Source organism: Heloderma suspectum, chromosome 2 (assembly GCF_057233095.1).
Source record: "Heloderma suspectum isolate Gila_16-S chromosome 2, 16-S_ref, whole genome shotgun sequence".
Lineage (NCBI taxonomy): Eukaryota > Metazoa > Chordata > Lepidosauria > Squamata > Helodermatidae > Heloderma > Heloderma suspectum.
Genome location: NC_139459.1, coordinates 214,743,418 through 214,764,772, shown reverse-complemented (window position 1 = coordinate 214,764,772; position 21,355 = coordinate 214,743,418). Strand labels below are relative to the sequence as shown.

Below are 21,355 nucleotides of genomic sequence, written 5' to 3'. Positions count from 1 at the left end.
CTACCTAACACAGCTGCAATTCCAAAGACCGCCCAGGTGTGGGGTGAGGTGGGAGACACAGTTCTTGACATGTAAACAATGGACACACACAGTTTTTATTTTGGCAAACGTACATTCTCAAAGCCACATCATGGTCAGAAAACATGAATTCAGGGGTGGGGACAGGGGACTTGCAAGAATAGGCAGTGGAAGGGAAGCATACTTAACCTGGGGGGAGAGGGAAGAGAGTTAACCCCACATACCCTTCCACCCATTGATTCTGCCCTAAAACATTCTCCCCATCTCGGACACACACGTATGCTAATGCTATGGGGGAAGCATGAGGTTGGGAACCCTGTTTGTTCTGCACAAGGAAAGAATAGTTCTCCCTGCTGCTTGTGGTATAAAAGCTGCCCTTACTTAATGGTGGCACTAGCTCCACTGCTTCCCCACCTCTAGAGAGCAGCAGTGCATTTTCTGTGGCCAGAAAGAACCTCTTTCCTCCATCACAGGCCTTAGAACGCCCCTGTTTCCCTCTGCCATGCATGCCCTCTCTCTCTCCCCCCCCCCCATCCCCCATTCCTCCTCAGCTCTTTCCACAGAAATCCTTTAATCCTGGTGGCCGGTAATCCTCCATGCAGCAGGATTAGTTCCACAGCCAATCTGCTCCAGACAGGGACAGGACACACAAGCACCCAAACCGACCTAGGGAAAACTCTCTCTCTCTCTCTCTCTCCCCCCCCCCCCCTAGGAAACCAGAAAGCTAGAAGGTGACAAGTCAGCAAACCAGATAGCACAGACACCACATACACAGGGCTCCTTTCTGGTGCCAAACAAGCCTCCAACATGTACTTTATACAACCCAGATCAAACCTCACCTCTAAGACATCATCAACCAGCCCCAGTGCTTCAAAGCAGGGGAAGAAGAAGCAAGTATGTTCTAATGTTATCAGGGAAACCAAAACGCAGAAACCAAATCTTGCAATAAGAATACATTTTACATAAACTTTCATCAAGTTTACTTAGGTTTTCTGATTTGTTTCGTTTGCAAAAATCTGGATTCCTGGAGGAAGAGCAGGCTGGGGTGGTAGAAGATGGTTGGGAAAGACAAAAGACTTCCCAGGTACAGTCAATGTGGGGAGTAGGCAGAAGGTGCTGGGCCTAGGACTCACAGAGAAGGAAAAGGCAGTTCTATAAAATTTCTACACTGTCAAGACCCTCCTTTCAACCTCCCATCTACCCAACAAACCACTGTGCATTCTAACAGATGCTGCTCTTCTAAAGGTTTCAAATTTTCCCAACAACTGTCAGGACTAGAAACATGTTCTTTAAAAAAAGATGAAAACAGATTCTCATGCTTTTACTAGTAGCAAGGATTGACAGTTTTAAGGCACAATCCTATGCACGTTCAGACAGAGAAAAGGCCTATACTTCCCATGATAGCTGGCTGGGGCATGCTGGGAGTTGCAGACCTTTTCTCTGTCCAAATGTGCATAGGATTGCGCCCTTCGTGAATTAGTCTGGACACCATATACTTTTAAGAGGGTTTTTTTGCCCTTGCTTCCCCACGTACATTTTAATATTTTAGTACTTTGGCAATGCAGTTAGTGAGTGGACAGGAAGAAATGGAGCTTCCGCAGCTTCCTCAAAAGTGAGGAATGCACAAGATGGGGGTACTGTACTGGAATAGCAGGCATTCCCCAAATGCATGGGAGAACTGGCAGGCTCTCGAAGTATTTTCGTCAGGGGAGGGAAGAGAGGAGCTGAAGCCACCCCAGGCGGAACTGCATCTGGGACCTGCTTTTAGAACCTGTGTTTCCCTTATTCGTCTCTTGCCAAGTAGGACCTTGCTGCACACAGCACGACTGTCAATTCAGCCACCCAATGCCTTTTTCCTGTGATCAGAATCAAGAGACACAAGACAGAAGCTGCGTCCTCAGCAACATTCCACCAGCAGTCCCCGCCCACCCAACCCCCCACTCAGGGCCAGAGCAAAGCGCCTGGCCGCCTGCACATCTAGACCAAGTTCCGCTGTGAATGTGCTGACCAAGCAAACCGTCTTTGTTCTGAAGCGACTTCTACCCACAAAACCGTCACTTCACTGTGAGCAACCGTTTGCCCACAGAGCAGGGTATCTACAACACTGCTAAAGAACGAGGGACAACTGCTCCACAGGACGGCTCTTGCACAGATGAATGAAGTCCAGGCTGGGAATGCATCACAGCCTGAATTTTGGAAACCTAACACAAAATCCTGAAAATCTCAACCTTCTATTGCTTCTGTTTAAAAAAAAAAATCAAGTTTCTATCCCTCAAGAACATCAATGAAGTTTTAGAAGCGCTGGATAGTCTCAATAAGCATGCAAAAACCAGAGATGATCAGAGGTGCTTCTAACGATCACAAGAAAGGGAACTGAATGAAATAATGAAGCCCCAAACTCTCTCATTTTTGTTGCCCGTTGATGCTTCATGCTTTTGCTCTGCTGCTTGCCAGACATTTGTAAACTCTGCAACTCCAGCCCATCTCCCAGCCAATCAGCATACAAGAATGCAAGTGAAATCTAAGCATATTTGCATGACGTAGTCAAATCATGTAATGTTTTTACTGGTACAGGGCAGATGGTACTAACCTTATCACCTTGTTTTGAACCACCAGTCCTACCAGGATGGATAAAAACCATCAATGATTTTAATATATACCATGGATTTTAAATATAAATCAGGTGTTTTTAAAACCCATAATACACTACATTTCTCTCACTTAATAACAGTTAAATCTCATCATAAACATGCTAAATCCACACTTACAGTCTCATAAAAAATTAGGTTACCTACCGATCATACATGGACATTCATTTCAGTTTTTCATCTCATGAAAATGGCTCTGTCCAGCCTACCTACCAGCTCTTGCTTCTTGAAAGTTCTGGGCTTTCAGTTTCTCTGACTAAAGTCACATGCTCAAAGACACAGGCTAAATGGGATTGCTGTTGTTCTGTGATTATGTGGTGGCAGAGTTGGTCCAAGCAAGGCAGAGGAGTTAGTTAAGATAGAAAGATTATATAGCAGGGTGGATAAAAACTGATGGTTTAAAAAGAAATCCTGGGCAAGATTTTTCCTGCCCAGTAACAATCAAACCTTGCTTCAACTTAACAGTCATGGGTATTTCAGTTCTGCTTGCTGCTTTTTTATTGCGAGAGTGAGGCTGGGCCAAGACAGAGTGAAGCAGAAAGGAAGAACGCTGAACAGAAAAGGGGAAGATAAAAACTGACCAGTGTACATCTTCCTGTATTCCCATACTAAGACTGCAATCTTACACCCACTTACCTGGGAGCAATCCCCACTGAACTCAATGAAACTTATTTCTGAGTAGACATGTATAGGATTGCACTGTTAACCTCAGATTGCCATGGGTGATAATCATAACTAGGGCCTGATTTGAAAATTCTTTAAAGACAATCCCTCTTCAGATTAAAAAAAAGGAAAGAATGCAAAGTATATACAGTAAGTCAAAGAAAAGTAAAGCCTGCTTATAAGAATGAAACAGTGTAAATAATACTCTTTAGTTGTAAAGTAAAATGGCTTAGTGGTCACATTTCCACCATTGTTCAGGAAATATGAAAAACTTTCTATGAGAATCTTGATTTAATTTTTAAAAGTCTTGCTGATGGAAATCATGGTTTAACTCCAGGGCAGGCATCAAGGGTAGGCATAGTTGGGCCCACTGACATGAGCCCCCTGGACCTGGTTCTCCTCTTTATCATTGCAACCTCACCAGCCACTGCTCTAGCCTGGACAACAGAAGTGGTGAGAAGGAGGAGCAGTAAATGGCACTGCGTCCTTGCTCACTGGCTCTCTGCCTGCCAAGCAAGCATTAGCAAGGGTGAGAAACAGGATGAGGAGCAACAGCAGCTGGCAACAATGGCAGGGAGAAGCTTCACTCACTGAGCAGGGGGGCATGGGGGATGCCTTGCCCAAGCGCCCTCAGAAACCTAGAGCCTGGCCAGTTTAAGTCACTGGTTTACTTCGCCTTGATTTAAATCAATCCACCCCGAATCCTACTAATACCACCTCCATTTTGTCCAAGCAAAATTCAAGAATCACCAGGCACAGTGCCACAAGTACCCCCTACCACAAGATCCCAAGTCTGTGCACAGCATCCCTCATAGAGAAGAACCCATTCGTTTCATGACCTTAGAGCAGATGTGTACTCAACCATCTTGCTTAGTAAGAACAAGGGATACATGCACTGATGCTCAGAGAGCTTCGGATTAATCATATGGTATCATTGAAAGAAGAATGCTGCTGCTGCCGCCCCCACCCACAACACACACAGAGGGGTTAAAAGTACAGGGGATTAATGAAAATTGCCCAGTGATGGGATTCAATTAGAGCACCAACGTCCAGTCAGCAGTAAGAGATTTTGGGGAAAGAGCACCACCTGCTGGGTTTACAACATCATCTCAGAGCTCCCAGGACATTCACTAACGTGAGCAAGCTCATTCAGAGGAGACTGGGCCCCAGAATACATAGCGCTGTGTAGATCAGGGGCAGAGAACGTGCGGCCCTCCAGGTGTTCTTGGACTGCAATTCCCACCAGCCTGAGCCAGCACAGGAAATGGCGAGGGATAACGAGAGGTGCAATCCAACAACATCTGGAGGGTTATGTGTTCCCCAACCCTGGTATAGGTGTAGTTCCTCGCTGGCAAGGGCAGCATGTCTATGGCAACAAGGTTGCAAGCACCAGGCAACAGCAGAGTTGCCTTCCCACATGGCTCCACGGGAAGAACAGTAGACAGGATCATTACTGATGGAGCCCAGAGCCATACCCATTGCAGTTTTATAGCACTACGGAGCTAATTCTGAATTTAACTACCAGCCCACAGTAAATGAGGCACTTGCAACCCTGAACTTGCATATGTTGTGGGCAGCTGCTATGTGTCAGGGGACATACAGCAGCTGCCCACAAAGTATGAAAGTTTCTACAGCATTTGAATGAAGGCTGTCTAAAGCAATTGAAAGAAACCCGAGACCATCTCCCACCCTGTTTGTGTCCAAGGCCTACAGATTTTATTTCCAACCCAAAGGACAACAAAATGCTCACTGAAGGCAAGCCACAAGAAGCAGAAAGTAAAGACTTGCAAGCTACAGTCTAGCAAAGCAGACAACCCAAGAGAGCTTTGCTACAGCAAAACAGCGAAGTCCAGGAAAATGTGCACAAAAATGAGTTGGCGTTAGGGGTGTTGGAGAAATTGGCAACCAATTTAAATGAGTTTGGATTTCTACAAGCCTGACCTACAGATTCTGCAGCAGATTGGCTTTTTCTGACTTAGGTGGAATCCCGCAAACTTGCAGACCAGTTTTCCCAGGGGGGGGTGTGCACTAATTCGCAGTAGTGCAAGTACACATTCGCACAAATGTACCCTTGTGTAAATGCGTTAAATGAGTTTGGATTTCTACAAGCCTGACCTACAGATTCTGCAGCAGATTGGCTTTTTCTGACTTAGGTGGAATCCCGCAAACTTGCAGACCAGTTTTCCCAGGGGGGGGGGGTGCACTAATTCGCAGTAGTGCAAGTACACATTCGCACAAATGTACCCTTGTGTAAATGCGTTAATGCGCATCAGCGCTAATGCACATTAGCACAAGTAGAATGAAACCCTGGTAAAAAAAAATCTGATTCTATCAATGAGCCGACAACGGAACAAAAGATGCCTGAAAATCCATGAAACACAGACAAAACGTACTTAACAAAATCTGTACGTCCCTAGCTGGTGTTTTTAAAAGGCGCATGTGCTGTGCATGGCTGGATATAAAGCCTGTAGCTGTCCAGCCCCCTCCAACCCCATTAAACATCCATGAGTGGGGAAGAAAATGCAAACAAGGGGGAGCCTGGATAGACCTTGGCAAGCCACGCTAAGGGAAGGGCAGAACAGTGGGAGAGATGAGTCGAACTTGCGTGACACTCAAGAAGAGGAACCAAGACATGGGGCAACCACCCAGCTAGAAGGAAAGACGTGGCACAGAGGATGTGGCATTAATTGCATGAATGCACACACAGCAGTTTCTCTCCCTGTTCTCACACTGACAATAGGACAGGACAGGGTAGAGAATTGCAAAACAGTTTCAGAGCTTGCTCCCTGCATTGGAACCATCAGAGTGGAAGACACCTCTACAATGGCCTCATGTGTAGCAACTCGCAGCTCAGCCAAAGCACTCCCCCCTCAATCCTCCTAAAGGCTCATTTGATGCAATCAATGGGCACGTTCAATGAGAACCCTGCATTTCAGAGATGCCCCTCAAAAGCATTTTGGGGAGATTCTTACCATCACAAAGGGGTCGCATTCATTTGTAAAGGTATCCTTGCTCCCTCTTTGGCTGGAACTACCTGACAACTCCCATGCAAATCTGGATAAATTTAGCTTCCTTGTAAACAAACAGGCCAGCAGAGGAGAGCCAGCAGCTGCTTTCAGAGGTGACAGCACTCACAGCTGTCCTACAAGTGCTCAAGCAAAGCCACAGTAGGCTTACTTGTCTCCAAAAGAACAAGACATCTCATGCCTGCAGCACGCCCCTGCAGGGCATACACAAAACCACGTGCTATTCCAGATTAAAATAATGCCGGGTCGAAGTGGGGATTTTCTTCCACAATATAGTTTTCCATCTGCAATATAATCCTAGCGGGATACCAAATGGACTCCTCTCCCCATCTCACTCAATTTCACCCTAGATGGAAGGTAGGCAACTTAGTGCCTCCAGATGTTTGAGGCTAGAAATCCCAGAAGCCCCAGCCAGCATGGCCCATGGTCAGAGATTATGAGAGTTGTAGTCCAAACATCTGGAGGGCACCAGGTCACCAACCCCTGCCCTCGATGAAAAAGGCCATTTCTGAGCCTTCCAAACCCCTGCTCAGGTTGCTCAGTAGGAAAGTTTTGAGCTGCACAAAGTTACCACGTGCCCTCCCTCCTCCCCATCCCATTCCTTCTGTGATCTTGAAGTCATCTAAATGGAAATATACTGGAATAGACCAAAGTCATGGTCAGGCTAGAAGAACACCTGGAAGTCCAGGCAACTTGAGATTTTTTTAATGATGCTTTTAAATGATACGTCAATGAAAATATCTCCCAGCCCTTGTCAATACTATTGTGGAGAAGCCATCACCACACATTGTTTTACAGCAAATATGAGATCCAGAGAAAACAGTTAGCTTGAATATATGGGGCTGTCAGTGGCTACCAATCTCAAAGCTTTCCTACCAAAACACAGCTCTGTCTCAGAGTTTTCACCATACAGCAGCCTTCCCCAGTGTGTTGGACTGCAACTCCCATCATTCCCAGCCAACACGGCCACTGGTGATAGTTGCAGTCCAACACATTTGGAGGGCACCACAATTGGAAAGGCTGCCATACAGCCAAGACTGGGGGCTGCTTGCCTGACTAGCAGAGGGAGGAGAGGAGAGAGCATCTGTCCCTAGAGTTGCTGCTGATCCCAAGTTACCTCCATCAATGAAAATGCAGGAGCCTAGATGTGACTGGGCATTGCTACCCAGGCTGGGAACACACAGGGACTAAATAGCCTGGTGAGCAGAACTGGGCAGCCTGCCACTCGCCTGAAAGGGAAATTATCACTGTACATCTAACCCAACCCCCAGAGTCCACTCTCGATGAGAAAGCCGCTGCATGCATCCTTTTAGCATCACACCTCTTTCACTAGACATAGGCACTAGGATCATCACAAGGAGCAAGCAACACAGCTGGAACATTCAGGCCCTAGACAAGTCAAGAACAAGCCTGCTGGTGGCACAGACAAGTGCGCATGCTGCTGGAGAGCATTGCTTGCCTCTCAGGCATCTCAGTGGCTTTCATCTTCAGCCTGGGTCTCTGCGATTAAACAGAGATGTGTCCAAGCTGCCCTGCTCAAAAGCCACCAGAGGTTCAAAGCTAAGCTCAGCATGGACACATCAAAGGGCATCTGGCCCCAGAGGCCATAATGCTAACACAGTGAATCATGAAAGCCCAGGATGGTGTATGCATGACGGGATACAGCGTGCAAGAGAAGGAATAAATTGAGCAGGTCTCTACCATTCCAGCATGCATCACAAATAACACAGAGATCTGAGCTCCCCAGCTCCACTGGGGATGCCTCTAAGTCAGCCACTTGCCCATAACTGGGTCATACATATTAATTCATTTTCTCGGTGCAACGACACTGCAGAGAGGCTCCCAACATTACAAAATACAAATGGATTCAGGGGAGACATGAATGAAACTAATTTAAAAAACAGCACTGGGAGATTCTGTCCATTGCAGTGACACACACACAAAGCTGAGTAAGCAAAGGATCGCTGGCTCTTTGAAGCAGGGTTTACAACCGAGTCTCATACCTCACTTGCGAGCCAGTAAGTAACAAATATGTGCTTTCCGCATGAGGTGTGACCTCCACAGTTCACTTGATCTATTTTCACAGTTTAGATTGCATTCCCCAATCTGGCACCCTCCAGATGTTGTGTTTGACTACAGCTCCCATTATCCCCAAACAGTATGGCCATGCTGGTTGAGGATGATAGGAATTATAGTCCAGCACATATGGAGGGAAGGCTTTGGACATAAACTGCAGTCATTCTTATTTTGTCAATACATGTCCTGGATCAATACGTGGACTGTACATCTCTTTCCCTTCCACAAAGACATCTCCATCATAAAAGAAAAAGGATAGCATGCTAACAACCTGCACACCAGATGAGGGCTAGACAGTGACAAAAATAATTCCAACTACAAATACAGATCTTTCTTGTTTCTTCGAGGACAGCTTCTCAGAAGACACATGCTTTGAAGTTTTAACAATGTTTGCAATCATTTGTCACAGCATTTCTGAATTTATTCCAGTTCCTTATATATGTGGGTTTTGTCAGGAAGTGGGTCCACCCCACCACTTCTGCAAGACATGAAAAATGTTTGCCTTTAAAACAGCTTCAAATCCTCCAGGCCTGGGTGTGCCACTCCCTGGTCAGAATGAATCCATCTCCGCATCCTTGGGTTCAGGAGTATATCACTGCACACCCTCTGAACACTGCCATCTTGGGAGCATGCTGCACTCGCTCCCACCGCTGCTTCAACATACACGTACCTAGAGCTTTGATTTCGGTTCACGCAAGAACAGGGCCTGGCTTAGAGCCTTCTGCAAGTCACACAAGGCTGACAGGCCAACCCATTCAGGACTCACCAGGCAGGCCAGCCATAGGGCTCCCTGCCACCCCATTCCTTGTGCCACATTCACAGAAAGGCGATCCGCACAGGCAGGACAAGGCAGGCAGGCAGGCAGTTTGGCACATGGTCAAACATCGCAATCAGTCGGCAGAAGCCGCCCCACCACACAAGAAGCACAAATCTGACAGCTGAACCTGAGCGCGGACCTAGAAACAGCCCCACCCCCCCGCACCCATCCACCCCCCCCCCGCACCCATCCACCCCCCCGACCCAGACCCAGGGCCGTCCGGGGAAGGAGAGCAAGGCAGGCAGGAAAGGGAGGCATCTGTCGCCCCTGCAGCTGTTGCTACCCTGTAGTCATCCCCACAACCACCGCCGCCCCCTTCTCCGAGAGAGAGTTCACGCTTCTCTGCTCAGCTCCTGGCCCCGCAGCCGGCCCCGCGGATAAACGCCTCCTCCGTGAAAAGTCTCCTAACGAGGCACACAGAGGCCAGCTGTCTCCCATTAATCCCCTCCTCAGTGCGCGGCGCAAGGGCGGCCGCCCCGACGCCCTCCCTGCCAAGGCTTTTAAGGGAAGCCCCGTCCCTGCCTCTCCCAAAGCCCCCCACAATCCACTCCAGGCTGAACTCCGCAGCCCGGGAACGACCAGCTGCCCTCGCCTGTGTCCACGGAGTGCAACAGCCGCCTAGAAATCTCGCAGCGGGGCAGCTTCCTTCGCCCTAACACTCTTCGGCACACACCGAGGGGGGGAGGCCCTGCCGACCCCCCCAGCTCAATAGGCCGGGGAGCGCTCTCGACTACGACCCCACTCTTAACCCACGGCCCTTCGCCGCGCACCACCGCCTTACACCACATTCCCACCCACCGGCTGATCTTCCCCCGGGATCCCACCTTGGAGTCTGGTCTATTCGACGCGGTGCCCCCTGGCAGCCAACTCCCTCGCCCCTGGGAGCAACTGGCCATATGGCTTTCCAGACTTTCGCTTGCTGTTTGCAATTCCCTCCCACCCCCCCTTTCCAAAGCACAGAAGGCAAAAAACAAAGGCTCGTTCCACAAATCCAGATGAGGGAGGCAGGCAGGCAGGCGCGCGCGTGTCTGGAGGGAGCGAGGGGTCCCCGCAATTCAACCCAAGGACAGCCCGCCGTCCAGGCAAGAAGGGCCACTCCCCCTTATGCCACCCGCGAGGTCGAGGCAGGATCGTCTCCCCCCCCCCGTTCCCGAGGGTAAGCATCCCCACCCCCGCGTCCTCACAACCACTTCGCACGCATTTTAATTCATTCGCTCGCTCGCTCGCTCACCGTATCCACCCTCCTCCTCCTCCTCCTCCATGTTACCACCCAGAGCTCAGCACGGCTGCCGCCGAGGCTATGCAGCGCTCCCGCCGCGACTCAGCCAAGTTCCTTCCCACCGCCGCGCGCACGTGACGCGGCGGAGGCGGGGCCCCGGGATGAACCCCGACGGGAAAGAGGCGCGGCTTGGAGGCCACGTGAGGCGCGCCGGGCGGGGTGGCGGCGCTCGAGCGGGGCCTGAGCGGTCCGGGTTCCGCCTCGGCGCAGCGTGCAGCGAGAGCGGCCCGTGTGGTGTAGCGATTGGGGCGTTGAACTGGGGCTCGGGAGACCCGGATTCTAGTCTAGTTCGCGCTCGGCGCTGAAGTTCACTGGGTGACTTTAGGCCACTCACTCGCAGCCTAGCCTACCTCACAGGGTTGTTGGGAGGATGGCACGGAGGAGGATCGTGTAAGCCACCCTTGGGTTACCGGGGGGGGGGGGGGAGGCGAGATACAAACGTAATAATTTTTAAAACCGAAGTGCGCCTGGTTCTGGACTCACCCTCTGGCCGGGAAATGCAACCGCCCCTCCGCTAAAAACCAAGTTACATTCAGACAGGCGGGCGAACGGGAAGGAAGGGGCGTCGCGTCAACCACTTCTGTTGCGTGAGGATACGGTGGTTAAATGAAGGCGCGTTAAGTCGCCATGAAATGGTCTGGACTGGAGAAAGTAGGCGCCGAAGAGCAATACGTGCCGAGATGTCCAGGACGGGAGTTTCTTGAATGGCTTCCTGTGTTTGAAGCTGGGAAAAAGTGTGCTGGTGGGGGTCGACGAGGAAGGTGGTCGGAACTGGGGTGGGCAACAGGTGTTGAGACTGCGACCCCAATAGACACTTACCAGCACATCCAGTGGTGAGGCCTGTTGGGATTTGCAGTCCACTATCTGGAAAATCACAAGGTGCCTATTCCTGTTACTGTAAGTGTTGAGGTAGTGTGATTTAATGCAATCGGGGTTCTCCGTGAAGAGGGGGTGTGTTATCACCTAGAACTAAAGGACTTGTTTTCTTCTGCCAAAATGGAATTCCCACCCTCTCCCCTCTGGAAAAACTGGAATTCTGACCAAGCAGCCAGGATGGAGCCCTAGGATTCTGCCCTCCATTCTCTCCCCATGCCTCTTCTAGAAAAAGAGGTTAGAAGGACGTAGCACATAGGACTGGTTAATTAGTTCATGGCTTCAAAATGTTACTTGTTTCAGGGGATCAGAACAAACGCTGGGTGTTCTTTTGAACTGGAGGGGCGTGATACTGCCTTTTCAGTAATTTACTACCAGCATATGCCCTCCCAGAACCAGTTTCAATAGCGATTACTGCACGGAAGGCAGGTACATGAGCCATATCTGCAGGATAGTGTCCATATGTTAGGTTAGCAGCAACACAACCCCTCACCCAAGCATGCTCTTTTGTGAATTTATTTGGTCTTCCACAATGAAGAAAAACGTAGATGCCAAGCACTCTACTACTGATGTGTGAGAACATTCATTTAACACGAACTCAAGGACTAGCTAGCTAAAGGTGAAAATAAAGATGTTTAGGGTAACTGGTTTATGTTGAACCATTTGGAACGACTCTTGTATGACCATAGTTAAAAGACTAAAGTCAGCCCTCTATCTTTTCTTGGGAACAACTTCTTGTATCCAGAGGAAATCAAACATGCCTCTGGATGTATTGCAACAATTTTTCAAGATCTGAGGAAGCGTCTAGTGATGTAAAGGCTGCCACCAGGATAAGTCGAAAGCTCTTTCCTAATCCTTTCCTTTCGTCTCAAGATAGATCAAAATGTCAACTTTCCATTCAGTGCAACACAGGACGTTGTAACACCCCCTCATATAATGGAGATCATGAAAGCACACCTCTACTGCTCTGTAGGCTTTTAGCCTTCTTAATAGCACTCCTTACACTGATATTGCATTCCTTCTCTCTTTGAGAGCCTAGCCCTCGGCCCCAAACAACAGTATTTTAAGTTTTGGCACAGGCTATTTTTGCAGCACTGGCTTATTAGTGGAACGTACAAGGAAAGTGCCCTTATTACTGAGGTAGCGATTGGCTCTTCTGCAACAGTAATTCAACATTAAATTGCATTTAGGCACCCTTGGCAGGTACATAAGTAGTGTTAAGCACTGCAGAGTACATAGTTCTACTCCCCTAAAGACCATTACTACAGCAAACAGATCAAGAAGGTTATGTGCTTGCCTCCTCCATCTTCTCTCATTTACTACCCCCTCCAAAAAAAACCCCCAAAACAGTCCATCTACTTCTCATCCCACGTTGACTGCATTTTTGTTTCCCTAAAAAAAAGAAAAACAATCAAAAACAAAAATGTTAGCTAACAAACGCATTCATCCTAAATGCATACACTCTCACTGCGGGGAAGCACGGCAAAACTGTTTTTAAGCATGAAGTGCAAGCCAGAGAAAAAGCATTTGATCAACGGAATTCTACATGTAAATTCTACAGTGGTAGAACCTGCTAGTGGGGAGGGGTTGTCGCTCAGTGCTAGAGCACATACTTTGCATGCAGAAGGTCTCAGGTTCAACCTCTGGCATCTCCAAATAGAGCTGGAGAAATTCCAGCCTTAAACCCAAGAGAGAGACTGCCAGTCCGTGTCGGCAGTACTGGGCTAGATGGGCCAATGGTCTGACTCAGTATAAGGCAGCTTCCCGTGTTCCTAGTTGGGGGGGGGGGGGTAAAATCTGAAAGTGACAAACTTTGAACTACTGCAGTGAGCCTCCCTGAGGGTTTAATAACCTCTGCTGTATTACATATTGGACCCCACTCCACTACAATGTGGACACAGTAAAAACAGATCCCACCAGCAACCTGAAGTGGTACAGTCCAGGAATAGCTTTAACACTTGATTCTGCCAATTGTGTCAAATTAGAGGCAAGTCCCAAGCCTTCCTCTTCTTCCCAGTCTTTGTCTTGAGTTATAATATAGACTAAAGTATCAGCTATGCAATTTTCACATAATAAAAACAGTTCATGTCTCTGAAGTTACCCACCACAACCAAGGCCTATACTATAGCAACACCGTTGTCCAAGGAAAATGGGTGCGAACAGAAAATGGGATTTAACAAGCACGCGGCAGGGAAGAACGGGAGCAAGGTACTGGATAGCCAGCTGGAAGAAAGGAGCAGCTCTCACCTAGTGCTCCAGACTATGGGCAAGCCCTGGGAGTGAGCAGCCGCTGGATAAGAGGTTTCCTGCAGAAAGTGCCTGAAGGGTTGCCCCAATGCCAGCTAGAAAGACCAGGCAGGTGCTAGGATACAGCAGCAATAATCATCACAGCTGGGAACGTAAGAGCCACGCTGGATCCGAATAAGGGTCTATCTTGTTCGGCATTGTTTCCACAGCAGCCAACCAGATGCCTAAGGGAAACCCACAAGTAGGATATGAGTGAAATGGCACCCTCCTGCCCATGTCCTCCAGCAACTTGTGTCCATAGGCATATTGAAAGTAGCATATAGCCATCAGGACTAATAGCCACTGATAACCTTATCCCCCATGGATCCTGCATTACCCCAACTAAACATAGGCTGGGATGCCACAACATCGTTTTTGAATTACTTTTCCCAATGTAACAATGCTTGCAAAAGAGTGCTTACCCCTTTGCCTTTTATTAGAGATGGGCAAGACACTACTGAAAATTGGGTGCCCATGTTCCTCCCCGTAGCCAATGGAAATGTACCACCTTTCACCCGTAAGATGGTTGGAATCAAGTACAACAGAAACGGATTGACAGACGTAATAAACAGGACACGTACACAAAACATTCCTTTATTGCACCATGGACCGTTGCTACAACTAGGGCTACTGCAATAAGCCCCAGCATGAGGTGCAAAGTGTTCCCCTGTTCAGGGTATCTACATGTTGGCAGGAGATAGTAAAATGGGCACTGCCAGAGCGAGAGACTCTGCTCCCCACTGAGAGAGTGAATAGTTTCAGTGCTCCCCTCCCCCAGGAAAAAGGGAAAAAAACATTAACTCAAAATAAATGTAAGGGCCAAAACTATAACTGTGTTGATATGTCGTGTGGTGGAAAGAATCAGACTTGTTTTCAACGCTCACACCCAATCTGTGAATAGAGAAAATGGGTGCCAGGGCTGAATGGGCAACAAGACTGACTAGATGTACCAGGTGCAAGAATGGGTGAGATGAACATGGACTGCCCCTCAAACTGATCGTGCACTTTTGGAAAGTTACCAATAAAGGCTGCCTGAGAGCCACCAAGGTAACCCCCAGACAGCAGCAGATGCAAGGGAATAAATGAAAACCTAGGCCAGGCCTGCAGAGACAGGAGCCCTTACTCCCACACTTGGCTTGACAACTACCCAGTGGAAAGCTTGGCACAGGCCACTTGGGTCTCTTTCATTTCAGCAGGAAACCGCCAATTCTGCCTTGGCGCCAGAACAGCAAGGCTTTAGGCAGCCTCTCCCTAACGCAAACTGAGGTAGAAATCTGCTGCAAGGGTCAGATGCTCTAGGAAGCCTTCTCAAGAGCAGAAGCAGCATGGTGGAAGACCCAAGTGATGAAGCTTCAGATGGCAGGTGCGGAACTGAAAGTTGAAATATTCCTTTGCGTAAAGGACTCCTAGTTAGAATGTGCAGGCTTGGTTTGTTTTTTAATGTGAGGGAGCATTCAAACGTTCCAGTCCCCACCTGCAGGTCTGAAGTGGTAAGACCCCAGCAACAGATGCAATACTACCTCAATGTACTGTGACTTAGCTAGGGCTAGAGGACACCACTGAGAAGTTGTCATGGTGGAGCAGCACTTTTTGAGGGCCCTGACAGTGATTTCATTTCAAAGAACCAAACAACAAACAGCCATACAATGACACAGGGCAGGCCAACTCCACCACCAACTTTCCTAGCTGTACAGAAATCAGTTCCAACGATTCTGTACAGCAGGAACAGGATGTAGGGAAATACTCAGATATCTCCAGTGAGGAGCACTTTATGCTCATCGGAAAGGCAGCAACTAGGGACAGGACACAGATAGGTGAAGAAAAGCCACAAAAGTTAACTTGTCATAATGACACAGCTGGGGAGTAGGGAAAAGGGGCAAATGCCGCTTTAGGCAATGAACTGTCCACCTCTTAGGAGTTGGACACAGCTCTCAGTTTTCTTCACCTTCCCCTGGCAGGAAAGGCAGGGGAGGGCATCACAGCTCACCCAGCCTAAGCTTGTGGGGATGGAAGTAGCGGAGGGATTGTATTTCAGAACGTTGGTCACCCCTGGCCCCATGATTAATCCGTGCCCAATGCCCACAGCTACCCTGGGAGAGTGCCTTGCACAGGCAAAAGCTCCTCATAGCACTCCTGTAACTAGTTGTGTCCAGTGCCTGGTTTTCCGAGGCGCTGCACTGAAGATCCATCAGAGCCCTCTGAAATGGTAGCATCCCACTCAGGACAAGAGGAAGACCTTCCCTGTAAATTCCATAGAGTTGGCAGCCTGCGACTGTTGACAATGTAAGTTTGGTCACAAGCAGTTCCAAGGTAGAGGAGGCTGCCATTGCACTGCTGCAGCCAAGGACTCACCTGTGGAGTTGAGATGGAGAACAGATTAGTGCCATAAACTTTTATCTGATTGCACTACCTTGATGGGGGGGGAGGGCGGGAGGAAGAGAGCAAGAAAATCAAGGGAAAGCTATTCATGGCCAGAGCACCATAGAGTTTGCAACTGGAGGATTAAACAGAAGGCAGGGGAAGAGAATTGCAACATTTCTGCGTAGTAGAATTCCTACAGATTTCCCCTGATTTCCCCTACAGGATTTCCCTGTAGGAAATTCCTACAGATTTCCACGAAACAGTTTCGTGAGGCCAGATTTCAACTTCTGTGTCCAGAATAATGCACCCAGATGAAACAAATACCACATTTGACTACTCGAGCCTAACATTTGCTACAAGTATTCAAACATCCAAATTTTAAAGTCAACAAAACAAGAAACCTACAGTTGATGTTGGGCCTTGTCTAAGGAATACTTTATAACACAGAATTAGGGCTTTTTCTGCATGCACAATTTAGCCATTGTTTTTGCAGAATTAAAAGCACCGTCTTGCCCCTCATGCATCAGCACCAAATCCTAGTTGCAAGCCACTTTTCTTTCCCCAATAATTGCCCATTTACCCACGCCCAGAAGCCACATCCTTGCAATTTCATAAAATCCTCTTGCTACAATTGCCCCCAAGTTCCTCACCCTCTCAAAGCCGATAGCTCAGGCTAGCCACTTTAGCTGGATGTGTCACGGCCCAGAAGTTACGCCGGCTTTGCAATTTCTGAAAAGCATTGAAGTTTCTCCTCCGCTCACGCTTCAGCTTCTTGCTTTTCTTCACCTGCAGGTAAGATAAGAATGTGCCTTTGTCCAATTTCTAACGTTCAAGCCACTATCCCCACCAAATGCAGGGTAGAAAGGAAATCCCATATGCAAATAGGAAAGTAACTGGCAAGGTGAATTTTTAAAAAAAATAAATCAGGTTTTTATAGATTTCTGTTCATTTCATTCTTAATGCCCTTTTTAAAAATAACCCAGTTTAAAAAGAAACCTGAATTTACCACAAATATGTCCAAGCCTGCACTTATCCTCTTAAAATCAAATCATGACCATTTATCAAACATACTGAGTTAAAGGCTGTTTTTCTATGTTAAAGAACCATAGGGGAAAATACCTAACTAATGAGATTAAGTATGATAATGAGATTAAGCATGATAATTTAATATTTTGTGCTTCTTACTGGACTTAGAGACTAGCAAGTCATAGTGGCTGGGACTCAGAAAGTGCCATCTTGACCATTACCAGGACCATCCACAGAACAAGTTAATCTTGTATTTCTATTTGATGCTCTCCAGCTCTGCAATGTGTTCAGTTCTCAAACTATGAACAAATGTTTATCTCCCATCTCATGGAGAAATACTATTTGCCAAGAAAATAGCCTTTGCTTATAGAAAGTTCTGGACACTTACAGCCTGACTCCCTTATCCATACTGACTCAGAAGTAAGCTGCACTTTGTTCAATGGCCCTTACTCCTAAATACGTGTCAACTGGATGGCAAATTTAGCCTTCAAGTAAGTGATCTTGCTTAACATCCAGCCAAACAATGCATGTGGGCTGCACGACCAAAAGTTTTGGATTATGCTCCTAGGTCATATAACGGTTCTATTTAGTTACAAGCCAGTATAATTTAATTGTTAGCACAATCAATCAGCAAGCTTACTTGTTCCGAAAATATATGAATTTCAAAATGGGAAACCTGCTTTAAGATCAGTCCAACTAGCAGTTGGGCACATTAGATAGGCCTACAAAAATGGCTCCTTACCTTCCCACTGTCGAACTCTTCATCCCAATCATCAAGGACTGTCTGTTTCTGGAACCATTCAGCATCACGCATGGCATCCTGGCTGACAGCTGACACCTCACCTTCCCATGTCAACACTGTGGAGCAAACGAAGAGCTAGGAACTGCAGCATCCCTCCTCACTATCCTGAAATGTTTCCTCATTTCTCCCCTGAAGAACCTAGCAAGTAGCCATCTTCAAAAACGCACTCAAGGAAACAGGAACATTTTATCTTCAGGCATTTATACCATAAAACTTGGTAGTCCTTTTCAGAATGCAAAAGATCTCAATTATTTCTTTTCCCACTTTAGAGAAATACTAGTCCTCGTAAGTTCAAGGGCAGGGGGAAATTGCTGAATTGTAGAAACCAGATAGGGTGTCTGCATGAACCTTCCTTTTCATAGTTTCTAAACCCTATTCTGCTCTTCTTCAGATGCATTTGCTCAGCTCCCTAAAGTCTCCCACAAGGTAGCTGAGAAAGGTTAGGAAGCTGGTATCAGTTATAGGTTAATTAAGTACCTTTACAGATTTTATACTTATTCTACCAACACAAATTGCATTTCTTGGCACAGAACTCAGAATCCTCAGTCTCAGAAACAGGGTGAACACTCACACAGTCCCTGCACTGCTAAATCAACAGCTAAATTAGTTAAATGAACTTCACACAAGTCCTATGGGGTGGGAAGGCCTCATCTGTCAGCCGATAGCTTTCTCCCAAGCAGTACCTTGCTTTCCATAAGCTTTATCCAAAGAATCCTTCAGCAGCTCCTGGACTACATCAGACTGCCCATGCTTATGATGTATCACTTCCTTCTTCTGACTTAGGATGTTCAAGGAGCACTTGTCCCCGCATGTAAGCTGGCTGCCCCAGGCCAATGCTGCTGGAGAAAGAGGGAGGTGAGGTGAGTGAAAGTCTGGACAAGCAAGGGCACACTGCTGGGTGGGCTAGACAACAGAACAGCAAAAAACCAATTCATTACTCCCCAGGGACAGGTGCATTCGCAGTACTCCAGAGAGGCAAATAAAATGCTCACTTCACACCTTCAAGGTGAACATATGCAAGACACGGACACGCTACTGAAGCATTTCCACTCCTCAGACTCTTTTCCATTACATCAAATGCCCCACAAAACAATACCACGTAACTCAAGAGTTTGCACCCAGAATTCATCACAAAGATCTATTTAACCTGAGCACTGCCACAAATGTTGTGTTTCCAAGCCAGAACTCTCCATTTTTATCTTCACAACAACCCTGTGAGGTAAGTGACTGGCCCAAAGACACCCAGTAAGCTCCATGGCCAAGTGGGGACTAAAACTCAGTTCTCTCAAGCCCCAGCCCAACACTCTAACCACCACACCTGTTCCCCACCAGGTATGAGGCAGGTATCACAACGTTGTTCCTCATGGAATAACAGCAGGTTGATACAGTGGGGTTTATTTACTTCTCAGTGGAATTGGGAGTCATAGCCAGAGGAAGCTTGTCTATGCTGGTTGCAGAAGCATCAGGCTAACCTGGACTGGGGTATGGGATGAGTAAAGTGCCCCCCCCCCCCGATTCTGGGCTGTCTTTTCCCCCCGCACCCCACCCCACCCTGATGTAGACATGTCTCAAACCTGGAGGGCTGACTCTGCCTGAGGAAAGGCCATTCTCGCTTAGTTCCTCTTGGGGGCTGGTGTCATCAAGCATAGAGCCACTCCATTTCTCCCTCCTCTTGTGCTTGCGGTGCTCACTCTCTCTGCCTGTGTCTGAACCTGGTGAAGGCAACTGCTTTTTCTTCTTCTTTTTCTTCTTGCTACAGGATTCCTCCACTGGTGCAAGTGGTAGGCAGACCTCTGCTTCATACTGTGGAGGACAGCTGCAGACAGCGGATTGAAATGATTTTTTTTAAAGCACATATTTTAAGGGGGGGGCTCAAAAATTGTACATTCTATGAATCATCCCTTACTAATAATCTAGACTACTCCTGAATGTACTACAATTAAAATCTACACTCAGTCTCTTAAAACTGAACCCACCAAATACTGACAAGCTTACTTTTTTGCTGAAAAGAATGAATCAAGAGGAGGTGAACTGTTAAGGTCAAACAAATATTACACAATAGGTCATGCATTTGTATTTTATTATTGTCAAATTCCAAATATTTAGACTGTCAGAGATACAAGTGGGGCCTGCAACAAAATGTTGCAGTGTGGAGTGCTCCTGTTCAGGGCTCCGACCGGCAAGCCATGCCCCCTTCCAACATATTCCATTCCCCCTCCCTGCTTGTTTTTGGTTCCCCACCCTCCTAACAGTCAGCTGATATTCTGCAGCCACTGAGCATGCTGTCCTTACTGAGGGCTTCTCACCCCCTTAATATTCTTTTCCTAAAGATTTTTTCCTATTTTTGCAAACCTTGGCATCCTACCAAACCTGCTGATGCCTCCCTTGTGCATGGATGGTGCAATATTGGCTACATAAGCACAGGGACTCAGAATTGTTTTTTTACTCTTTATATGATTTCTTTCCAGGCCATGGATGAACGCTATATTGTCCAGTAACTACCAACCCATGTTTCTGGAAAGTTCAAGGCATTTAGCCTTCAATTAAGTGATCTTGTTTAGGTATCGTGAGTACAAAGAGTGCCAATCAGAAATGCACACTTCTACAATTGCTCCCCTAAGTGGGTATGAATTGTACAGAGGCATCTGAACCAAATGACCAGTGATTTCTGCTCCTGGATAGTTCAACAGTTCTATTTAGTTATGCTCAGACAGGTTTTAAATTATTATAGCAACCAATCAATACGCATGTCTTTCCTGAATCCCAAAAATAGGACACTATTTAAATCACCGTGATCTAAATCAACCCATCCTGGATGCCAAAGGATTGTGCAAAACTTGAGTCAGGAGGATAGCAGGAAGGACATGGACCCAGCTCGGCACCAGTAAGTTCAAAGGGTCTACTTCTGGATGAGCTAGGGAGTGGAAAGCCAAAATGCTCTTAACCAACCAATAGTAGGGAGACACACACCTCCCCTTTCACCGGGGAATGTAAGCCATAGAAAAGCAGTGGATTCTGAGCCTAGCATGAGTCTCCATGGCTTTCCACCCTAGGGAAAAGCCAGGGTGGGACCATAGCTCAGTGGCAGAGCATATGCTTGGCACGCAGGCTGTCCCCAGTTCAATCCCTGGCATCTCCAGGTAAGGCTAGGAAAGAATCCTGCTTGACATGCTGGAGAGCTATGGCTGCCAGTCAGTGTCAACAATACTGAGCTAGATGGATCAAGGCACTGACTCAGTACAAGGCAGCTTCTGATGTTTCCTATGTTGTCCCAGCAGGAAGAAAAAGCCATGCCCCATTACTTCTGCTCCACCCCATGGCTGCTAGCCTGTGGGGTACCACAAGGCTCCATCTTGTCCCCCATGCTGTTTAACATCTACATGAAACTGCTGGGGGAAGTCATCAGCAGGTTTGGGCTGAAATGTCATCAGTATGCAGCTCTACCTCTCGTTTCCATCTGCACATCACAGGGAGGCTGTG

At 47.5% G+C, this 21,355-nt stretch overlaps 2 protein-coding genes across 7 annotated transcripts in view; both read right to left on the bottom strand.

The window, feature by feature from the left end:
- The window catches only part of CYTH1 (cytohesin 1), a 65,347-nt gene extending 54,760 nt beyond the window's left edge, over nucleotides 1-10,587 (bottom strand). Inside the window, exon 1 of the mRNA XM_084837746.1 lies at nucleotides 10,480-10,587. Within this exon, the coding sequence (XP_084693872.1) occupies nucleotides 10,480-10,510 (31 nt within the window). The 5' untranslated portion in view covers nucleotides 10,511-10,587. The remainder of the gene's footprint in view (nucleotides 1-10,479) is intronic.
- Nucleotides 10,588-11,902: 1,315 nt separating this feature from the next.
- Nucleotides 11,903-21,355, bottom strand: part of USP36 (ubiquitin specific peptidase 36) — a 34,579-nt gene continuing 25,126 nt past the window's right edge. Inside the window, exons 16-21 of one of the 6 annotated variants that reach the window (XR_014788238.1) lie at nucleotides 19,450-19,691; nucleotides 18,559-18,714; nucleotides 17,816-17,931; nucleotides 16,698-16,833; nucleotides 13,648-13,871; nucleotides 11,903-12,792 (exon numbers count right to left, since the gene is read on the bottom strand). Coding sequence is in view for 4 of the 6 variants with exons in the window: in XM_084837740.1 (XP_084693866.1) it covers nucleotides 16,702-16,833; nucleotides 17,816-17,931; nucleotides 18,559-18,714; nucleotides 19,450-19,691 (646 nt within the window). In the remaining 2 variants the exon portion in view is untranslated. Of the gene's footprint in view, nucleotides 12,793-13,218; nucleotides 16,039-16,697; nucleotides 16,834-17,815; nucleotides 17,932-18,558; nucleotides 18,715-19,449; nucleotides 19,692-21,355 lie in introns of those variants that run through there. The other 5 variants (XR_014788239.1, XM_084837744.1, XM_084837740.1 and 2 more) reach the window with 5 other exon arrangements.